Raw genomic sequence first — 10,908 nt, 5'->3', positions numbered from 1 at the left:
CTCGCTTATTATGTGATCATGTATCTTTCCTCCCACCCTACCCGACTGCAATACCTGTACAATCTTTGCAGCCCCTAAGCTAGGGCTGACAGCTTTGTTCGCCTTGCATCAAGCTCACTTACATGTTCTGCGCATCCGTTCGCCGTAACAACTTTAAACACCTTGAAATCAGCTTCCACATCCCGAAAGCCGGTCATTATCGTCATCTGAGACCGCGACATCAGTTTTGATCCTGTTGACTCACTGCCATACAACCGTAGGCTCAAACTATATCTAGCCTTAAAGTGAAACACCAGAAAAGAGCGGATTAGGGTGGCTGTAATAACTGCGTACTCGTCGTACAGTGGTTATAGCTGCCGCAGTTTCGTTCACGGAATAATTTAGACTCTCACGCGGTTTGTTCCTCAGTGAGCTGCAATGCTCCTCATTTCCGTGTCCAAAAGCATGTATCTGCGGCGAACCGTATAAACAGGCCGACCATCATGGCGATAGAGGACCGGGTAACTCAAGCTACACTTGCTGATGCTCGTTATCAGAACTACGCATTTTGAACGCAGGCGACTTTGTCCGGAAATGTGGTTTCAATCGTCTTAAGTGACTTCCTGAGACCAAAGCCCCAGGAAGGCCGTCAAAACGACAAGGCACCATAGAGAGCCCAGTTAACCGTGATACGCCAACTCTTTATTTGTGCCCGTATGCGATATGCAGAACTTTGGAGGGGGTCATCGAAGAACGTCGCCACTACATTAAAGAAGGCCACCGTCAAAACACTTTATTAAGGTTTACACAATTAAGGTGGGGTGGCAATATTGCTGAACTTACAAGGCCATTTCATCTCCAGTGTGGGGAATTCACATGAAAGCGCTGGCACAGACAAAGTTGCTTCTGGTAGTAAATTCTATTGGTCTTCACCGCAGACAGGGCACTGGCTGGCTTGTAGCAAACTGGGAACGGCGGTGATTATGAGTAAAGTTTCAGTCATAGTCGCATCTGACACTCCGCTCACTGCTCAGTCGCATATAGCTTTAACGAGATTTTCGCCGGACCGTATGAAGTAACCATGAGATCCAGCTGCCGTACTCCCGATCCTTCTCATACCAGTCACGCATCCCAGGTCAGTGCAGAACTATAAACGGGATAGCGCACATGACAACTTTTAAGTCATACTCCGACCGATTTGGAACAGAAGCGGTAGGAAGGTGCTTTCAAAAAGGACAGTAGTGAGTATGTCACAAAATATGAACCGTGTGCAATCGAACTGTAGGCATACGTTCAGCCTGTCTTCTCGTCCATGTGGACAGTAAGGCCAAATAATTTCCGACTATCCGACAGAGAATTTGACCCCGACCAGAACCGACGGCGCACAACGGGCACAGAACAACGCCACATTACCCTGCACACCCCAAAGCGGAAGCTCTTGCAAATTCCTTAGTGCATGACGCTGACGCGTTAAAAGAATCGCCCATAATTTGCCTAAAAGATAGGTACTTCAGTGGCACTGCTCATTCAAATCTCTAACGATGTCCTTTTTCAAGTTGCAAGTTACTCCTGAATCAAGATTATCAGATACTTTGGCGGTGCCTAGAGAACGGAGTTATCCCTTCCAAATTTCCTCTCCGCACGATGGCGCTGCGCGTAACCTCCAGCAGGCTGGTGCGATACAGTGAAAACTGAGGCCCACTTTCATCGGTACAAGAAAGTCTGTCACCTCTCACCTTCCACTTATTGCTTGTCAGTGGCATGCGGCTTACTCCTAACATCTTGTAGATTGAAATATACGCGCACTACGAGCGCTGAGTACGCAAAAAATATCGCTGTTTTTGGTTCAGATCATTCAACGCTGTAACTCGCCCTCAATAACTAAAACAATATTTTGGCGTGCGCTTCACACACGGAAATTGCAGTCATGCTTCTCGTTCGACTGTACCATTATGATCCTGTCTGAGGGGACGTCATCCATCAGCTGGGAATAAACAAGATTATTATTGTTATGTGCAACTGGAATGTTAAATGTACAAATTAGGGAGATACTGTATTCATGTGGGTATCAAGAATAAAATGATTGAGAGATGATAGAGTATGGAAGTTGTGCAAAGCAATGATTTAGTGGATTTAAATAACGAACTATGTTATCGATGTCGGAAAAGATAATTTCGCCTGATAAGAGGGCCGGCCGTTAGTCATTTGAGGCAATTTTTGGAGGGATTAACTGGTTCGATGGTCGTTTGTGGTTTTGAGCGCTCTTGGCTCGGACTCAACAAGCATAATGCTGTGGAGGGGACGCGGCTGGCTACAAGCGATAAAAATGTGACACTCTGGTGCTCTTCCTCTGGAGTCCTCGAGATTGTGGACGAAAAGATCTGTGTTATGAGTGGAGGCAAAAAAATTGTCAACCTGCAAGTAAAGCAGCTGTGGAGATGTCTGTGATTGAGGAGGATAAAAATAATAGTTTCATTCCCAAATTTTCAGTTTATACTGAGGTGACGCTTGCTCATGGGACAAGAGGATGAAATAGAGCATTCTTACCTGAGTCATGGTGAAGATCTTTTGGTGTAATTTATATTGCTCCAGCTATGGGCGCAACACTTTACTACAGGTTGCCTAAACGGGCCCAAAATCCGTGGGTCACAGTATCAGGAATCTGTGGATGTCACCGATAAGGAGCAGTGATGGGTGAGTTAGTCCATATTCGTTGCAGCAGTTAGGCAGGCGGGCTGTGAAGAAATACCAGGCATTGCGAAAATAATTGAACTGCTGCACGTTTCAGGTAGAAGCGTGAAGAGCGAGGACAAGGTCACAGATGCACTCGAAGTTCTTGACCATGTGCTATTCCAATGGGCCCATTATGAACAGGCAACAATGCTTCTCCGTAAAAATGCACCCCAAATTTAGGTTTTTAACAGATTTGTGTACTAAAATACACATTGATTTTGAAAATAAAAATATAAAGAGTCTGATTTTTGTTGAAACATTGCAAGGTTGATGATTTCAAAAAAGTACATGATGAGGTAGGTCTCTAAAGGATACTCGATGATACAGTGGAACACAAGGCTTGAGTGACCACCGAGTGCATCACTTTAAAAGCGGAAAGTCGACAGATCAGTTTATCCGTCTGTTTGCCTTGTTCAGCTGTCGCGGACTTGAACACACTGACGGTGTGGTAAAACGTGAGCAGCGTATGAAAACATTGCACCGTGCTGCGGTTGCTCTGCGCGCCTTCTAGCAGGGTGGCTTACTGAAAGCCGGCTCCGCAGGACTAATCTGGATGTTACGTTAAAAATGAAGCTAATAATAATAATAACGTCTATTTCCAACTGGTTTCGGGCACACCGTCAGCCGCGATCATAATAGTTAAGTCCAAAATACATGCATGACCAACATCGGTTTTTCGATGTCTAGCAGAGCGTGGCAGTGGGGTGGTCATAAAAGTAGACAACTTCCAACACAGCGGTGCAAATACTGACAACCTTAATGCAGTGGATGACGGTGTAATGGGGCAGTGTGGGCATGGTAGTACTATGGTAGGAAGTTGTAGATTTTCTAGCACGGCGGAAGTTCCAAAATGATCTGAAAAGCACGGAGCATTCAATTCTTACCCGGGGTTTCATTCCTTCCGGGATTGACTGACTTGGCTTATGTTTACTCTTTAAGTTAAACCATACCTTGCAGCAGTACAGTGGTGACGCAGTCCCAACGTCCTGTTGCTGTTTCATCCATAGGATTCACAGGGACTGACATAATACCAGGTTGCTCAAACATACACAGAAGCATTCGAAATGACCTGTTCGTTTTCAAATCACAGAACTTCTGGTTACCAGACTCTGAATCAGACCAGGTCACAAGAAAGTCATTTCAACTGTATCCTTAGGAGCCGAACCTTGTCTTTCACTCTATCGTTTGCACGAAAGGAGGCAAATAAGGTGAAACATATTTCATTTTGGGAGAATACATCTTTAAGTAGCCTTCTAAAATAAATAGTTAGTCATAACCGGTTCCTTCTCAAACGGTTCTCAGAAGTTTGGTGCTACCCCAAGCTTCCATCCACATCATATTCTGCCATAACTTTGATGATGAAGTAAAACTATCAGCAACCCAACTTTGCGCTCACAGGATAACTCAGGTGCATCCCTGATGAATCTCATTCTTAAACGGGCTTAGTTGGATTACATTTGCCCGCATGATCTTTCGGGTAGTCGCTGTATATATTCTTGCAAAAAATAATGCCTCCGACCTTTCTAGAATCGCCTTGATAAGCTTTACCCCGGAAGGTGAATATAACGGAAAGAGTATCTCAAAGCAAAGGGGAATTTTGCTTACTGCTTGTTGGTCGTCGCTGGGTGCGGTTCATCATTACGGCAGTGCACTCTTCTGCATGCCTTTAAAGTGTTAGAGATTCAAGAAGTTTTCGGCAAAAGGCATTGAAATTTGTGTGAAAACTTTTGAGAAAGTGACGCGCAGTCGCGCAATTAACCGAAATGCCATTGCAAAGAACTATCGAAAACAGTCTGCCATGTTCTTTTGTGGGTGCTAAAATAGCACACTCCTGGTCTATGCAGCTCCTGGTGACTCATGCACATAACCGAGACGCCGTTTTGTGGGAGTAGAATAGTTGCACATGAGCGCTAGCAAACTTACTACTTTGAATGCATTCCGAGAAGCTGAAATTTGTAGGTTCTGGAGTCTGTCTGCCAGCAAGCAGGACACTGGAGTCGCCCGGTGTTGATCTCGTCTGTCACAATGGATTAATTTATCGCCAGCTCAGTTTTAATTCACCGCAATCCGAATAGCCTTATTCAATGATATTTAAGGCGCAGTTAAATGCTTGCCAGCCCATCTCTGAAAATTAGTCAATAATCTTTCTCTCCTGCCCGCAGAAGGGCCACCGGGGGGTTGAAAATAACACCCAAATGGACACGCAGTTGGAAAATCTTCTTGCAATTCGTTCGCACAAGCAGTAGGGCGTTCCTTTACTCATGAATGCCTGTGTTTTCCATCTGCTACCTCTGTAGGTGAATAATACCGTACACCCGCACACATCGAGTGGGAGCGGGAAGCCGGTATGTAGGGCTAAGTGATCCCCCAACTACCACACTGAAAGTTCATACATGAAAAATCCCAGGCTACATGACTGTTTGCTGCGCTCCCAGTAGTTTAGTAAGCCTACAACCGATTGCTTTTTAACTCAGCTTTGGTTTCTGCCTCATGCTTTGCTTGAAATAACACAGTCCGGCCGATTATGGCAAGGATTGCGCGCAAGCGATGGACTCGACATGCAGTTAACAATATCCCGGCTCGTTTCTTGGCACGCCAGAATTTGGTTTGGCAGGGATGTCAAGGCTCATCTGAGTAATTTCGTTCAATTCTTGTGACATACGTTAGCTACGGTAAATAACGTCTACATTGCGACAGGTTGTTTTGGTGGATTCTGGTGATCCCATCCTGCTCTTTTCCCTGTCCCGAAACTCCTGTCCATTTGCTTCGCTGCCTGTTCTGGGTGACACTGCTACGTTGCTACTTAGCTACGCTGGGCCCTCAGTGCATCAGTGGACGTCCGTCGTGCTAACTGGATTTGTTCCGGCCCGAGTCCTTGGTTCAGTGGGACGACCCTTAAAGTAATAAATGATCACATGTAATTCAACAGGGAAATTCTTGTGGGAGTTGCTGGCGGTGCCACGGTAACACTATTACCGCAGCTAATCCCGATTTTCACATAATGTTTCTTATATTGTCGTTGGTGAGTATCCGTCTGTGCTGTTCCACGTTAATGTTCCTCACATGTGATTTCAACATCCTTCTAGCCAGTGCTGTGCAGAGCACTAGCTCAGGCGGAAATACGCACGAGGAGCTGACTTCATAAAGGTACCGCATAATAGATTTGCCCCCAGACATCCCTAGAACAATCAATGTGTTCATGCAGTGCCGAACTGGGTACCTCGTGAATATAGTTTTTTTTTAGATATCAGGGTCCATTGCACTCTTGCACTGATTAATAGTTTTAGAATCCTGCATCGCTTGCTGTTCCAGGGAAGAAATGTAAGGCAACCCCCAAAAAACCACTTGAACCATCCACATACGTTATCAAGTAATCTGTCACTGTTTCACTGTGTCTATCCACTAGATGATAGTAACACTGCTAGCGCAGAATGCCGCATTCTATAGAGACTGTGACTCACCTCAGAATCGTTAAGCATGTTTGCTTTCAACCCAGCTTATTTTTTAGAATAGAAACTCTCTTCTTCATTCTAGCGATGTCCACTATTTGTATCTCGCTCACCAGGACATGAAAAGTTAACCAAGTTGAGTAACCTGATGAGGCTTTCGCAACTGCAATCATCTTCAGTTCAGAACAACTACAGAAGCTTTGTTTCCACGGTCCAAATTAATGAATTCAACTCAGTCACAACGTCTTATCATGTAGCCTTCATTAGTTGTGTTGCCCCAAAGACACCCGTCAGACCCCAATGGCATGACCACGCCATTTTATACACCACCTAATTGGTTCTGAATCATGCCAATGTCTGCAAGTTTGTCTAACATTCCAGCATCACCGAAAGATTGCCACAGTTATCTGATGGGTTAGTTTAATAACTGAGAAGTCAATCAAGAGCCTGTATATAAAAGCAGTTTTCCGAAAAAACGAAGTTTTCAAGCTTGCTAATTCACGAGTGTAATTTCCCATGAATAATCAACTTTTGTGCAAACATGTCGTATGTGGACGTTGTTAAAGTGAGCTTCTTTTCAAGGTTAATAAGTACCAATAATCAGGAAAAGGAGCCTAATGGAATACAATATTTCCGATCGGTGGAGGCAGATCAAAATTAATTTCGCGTTGAAATGTTTATTATAAACCGTGATGTTGATATTCACATATACTATCATGCAGGCTATCATATATGCGCGTTGCGGATTGCTTCAACACATCATTCCCACTTACGCTTTTTGTAACCCTGGCCTATATTAGCCAGGACCGCGTAGCTGTAACAGTGGTTTTTAGTTTTAATTCAGTTGGCGAGCGGGATCACTGAAACGTTCCATCTGCTCCAGGTTCCTTATCCTTCTGTCTTATTGTCCGCAACTTACAGTTTTTTGCCGTGTGTCTGTCACAAAAGTGGAATGCTTCATGGTAAGCGTGCTTTTTCTAGAGATTTTCTTGTAGATTTGAAAATATAATGAAAGAATATGTGAACAGGAATTACGCCAACTTTGGCTGTATCGTGCCTTTACCCGATATCTTGGAATTTTAACGGTCTGATCTCACTTGAATGTGGCAAGTTTCCTGCAATCTGGAAATGATCATCAACCATGTTTCACTCTCCCCAAAATCCACTGCGTTGAAATGTAGCTGAGTTAGGCGTGACTCCGTCTGTGTTGGACAACGTCTATCATCTCTGTGACTGCCCATTCCCGCACAATGCTGAGTACCGACACCTCATCAGTCACGCATTTAGTTCGACATGCCGCCCATCAGCAGGTAACGTAGTTCGTTTTTAATGTTAAAATATGGAGGCTTTGGGGCTGTAACGGTCGAACGGTATCTTCGAGTGACGCGTAATACCAGAACCTCCGGGTAGGCAAAACAAAGTCGGAGCTGGGTCTCTATACGGTATCATTAGGGTAAGAGAAATTCACAATTTGTACAAACCTCGACAGTAGATACGCGTCCAAAACAAACAGTCCATTTGGACTTCAAAAGTGCAAAGCAAGGGAGCTAACAGGCTCCAACGTGCGACAGTCACACGTGCAAAGTCATATACAAATGGCCGGATGACCTCAAGACCAAATGGGTGAAGTGGTAAGGACAAACAATCGTCAGTTCATACATACACACTAAACACAAAAATGGGGCGGGGATTACAAATAGGGGCATAATAAACGTGGGGAATTTCATTGTCAACATAACGGATGATACAGGGGCCAAGACTATTTTTAGGGAGCTGATTTACCCTGGCTGCATTTTCCAACGGTATGTTGCCCAGTCCTGTCACAATGCCGACCACTTAAGATTCGCTTGTGGCAATTAGTTGCCAGACAAAGCTGGAACAAATTTAGTGGCACACCTCAATGCCTCACGTGTTTTCCAAACGGAAGATAGCATTCACGTGATATTTATAAGAAATATTGTTCTGTGTTAGCCGCTGGTTCGTTGTGAGCTCGCGAGGACAAGTTGAAGCAGTTGATGTTCGAATTTCTCTCAAGGCTTCCACCCAAACGAACTCCGGCAAAAGTGAAGCAGTCTGTAGAGTTGCTGTCAGTGGATCGACCTTCAAAACTAACGTAAGATTTTTCAGTAGTCAAGGAGAATTTTTTCTCGTGAGCCTCTAGGGTTCTGCCATATATCTAGACTTATCAGAAAATTTGGTTGCCTTAAAATGGAGGGAATTTGCAGTTAGTTCTGCAGCCATAATATTCTGTGGAACACTAAACGTGTTGATGCGAAATGGGTTATAGGGTCACTCTTGAATCGAAAGGCATGGTTTGTTTTAGCAGAGGGGCGCAGAAATATGTGTTCTGGTATTTCCAGAAATTATTTCGTGTAATCATTCTGATTGAAACATTGATTTCCTTATGATAGTACGAAAAGCGTTCAAAGAACGTAAGGCTTTCACAAAAATGAACTTCACCCACAATATTCGAAGAAATGGCTAGGGGGTGCGTATTTCGTCTTCAGGTTTGTGTGATCTATGCCCATAATTTGCGTTTGTAGTTAAATAGATTGAGGTCATCCTGGAAGTACTCTGGCCCACTTAATTGGAAGGCGAGTTCATTGGAAGTGGCGAAAAATAATAGGTTTTCTGTAGCCACCTCCGGAGAGCCGGTAAATAGTTTGAGGCTGAAGTTTAACATGAAAAGGAAAGTACATGTAATCAAAATCCAGGGCTGTTACTGGATAAATGTTCACTTCATGATAGCTTTGCGCATATGAACGTAGCACGACATGACGCCACAGCAGAACACAATGCTGGCCGTCAACATTTTGACACCTAACTTGCCCTTGTCGAATGTCTTCACTTGGTGTAGAAGACAGCTTGCCAACAACGTGCACCCGTTTCCAACCCCATAGGACAGCCAAGCCCCATATTTATCCCCCTTGACCAGATAAACTGAAACCTTCTTGTTTTAGTGAACTATTTTTATAACTCTTACCGACCTTGGTCGGACATTGTGATTCTTGCGGTTGCTCGCCTTCGATATCTGTCTGGCTGTGATGATATCGATTTTGAGGCGGAGTAATCTGCGCTTTATCCCCAGGCTGGTGATTGTACCGCCTTATTTTGTAACCCCATGGTATCTGCAGAGGAGAATCCGTTGAGTACCGTGATTCCAGAATTCGGATTTCTTGGTCGTTTTCGTGGATTGACACGCGTGACTCAAACTCAAAAAGCCGATAGCCGTAACACTTGATGCCGCGCCCATTGTCCCCCTGAACAAAGTAGGCAACTTACGCATGACTGCCCGCTTTCCACAAGGGAATGCATAACGTAGCGTTCGGCGTGCGCGCCATATGTGATTGTATCAGAAAGATTTATCCAAATCTGTATGTTCCCAGAATTTCACTGATATTTACGATGTCTGGAAAGTGCTGAAACAGCGCGGTCTTGTACGCTCTGGAGAGGCTTAAGTACCGGCAAATCCCTTCTAATTGCTGCAATTAAAACGTGCTCCCATCCTATAAAGACACGAAAGCTAAGCCACAGACGTTCTAGTTGTAAGGTGCGAAGCAGCCTTCCGCTCGACGCCAGTTCAACCGGCCTCGAACTTATGGCCAAACCGATGGCAGACAAGGCCCCTCGTGTCCCGAGTGCTCGCCGACACAACCGGTCTTGAATTGGGGTTGCATATTCTACTGAACCACCGCAGACCATTTGGCTACCAAAATCAACGATGCTCGGGAGGAGGCAAGCCTCGCGTGGACGCAGCGCCCAAAGTTATAAGGGCTAGTACTGCTTACTTCTGTAATGCACAATAAATGTATAGCAGCGAACTCCACATCCCAGTCATAGCTTCTGTGCTATACTGAGTCGAACATGTGGAGACAAACCCATCGATTGCCGAAGACGGCAATGCTCTGGGATGAGGCAAGTACCCGGATGGACGCAACGCCCAAATTACTCAGTGCTATCATCGACTTTTCCCGTAAAAGACAATAAAGGTACAGCAGTGAACTCCACACACAAGCCACAACGTCTGGGCTGGACCAGGTCAATCTTACGGAGACAAGTGGTGAAGCCTACCGAAGAATCAACCACGAGCATTGACCTCGACAGCAAGGAATGCTGCATGAACCCCGCAACCACTGAAACCGTGAAACTGCCAGTCGCCAGCTCCACTCCGTCAAAAATGGCCCCTTCATTCATGGACACATTGGTTGCCCGAAACCCCGACGACCAAAGCCCCAAACCTGACATCGAACCGGAAAATCCCTCGTACACCCAGCTGGGCACGCTGATCTCGGGTGACCCGGGAGTCCATACGAACAAAAAATAAAGGAGAATACAGCCAAAAACTACATAAGACTCGCCAAATCAGAAACGTGCCTGCAAGATTCAATGTGCAGTCTTCGGGGGAACGGCCTCATGGGAGAGCCACCAAAAGGAATACTTTTTAGTGCTGCTAACTAACGCTTAGGGCCTCTAAAAACAATTTATTGATCAAACCGCGCCAGAATGTCCAAGAAACCAAACACATGTTCGTCCCTAATCATTGAATAACTGCGGTATTGAACGAGCTAAAAGTAGCAGCGGCCGAAATTTCCACCCACAGGGAATAAAACTCACCCCCCTTCGCAAGCCTGGCTCTTACGGGTCGAAGAAAACGTGCAAATGGAAATCAGCTCCCAGAACCACCAAGACAGCAGCAGACAAGTATGCCGCAGGGCCCTCTCCAGAACCTTGGTCTCAAACCTGGCGT

General features: G+C 45.2%; 1 protein-coding gene across 1 annotated transcript in view; it reads left to right on the top strand.

Moving 5' to 3' along the window:
* Window positions 1-10,485, top strand: part of T265_07123 (hypothetical protein) — a gene marked incomplete at both ends in the record, with an annotated part of 13,978 nt that extends 3,493 nt beyond the window's left edge. Inside the window, one exon of the mRNA XM_009172566.1 lies at window positions 10,142-10,485. Coding sequence (XP_009170830.1) covers window positions 10,142-10,485 — 344 coding nt within the window. The remainder of the gene's footprint in view (window positions 1-10,141) is intronic.
* Window positions 10,486-10,908: the final 423 nt, after the last annotated feature.

The sequence above is a fragment of the Opisthorchis viverrini genome (genome assembly GCF_000715545.1).
Source record: "Opisthorchis viverrini unplaced genomic scaffold opera_v5_161, whole genome shotgun sequence".
Lineage (NCBI taxonomy): Eukaryota > Metazoa > Platyhelminthes > Trematoda > Opisthorchiida > Opisthorchiidae > Opisthorchis > Opisthorchis viverrini.
This window is presented reverse-complemented; position numbering and strand designations above follow the sequence as displayed.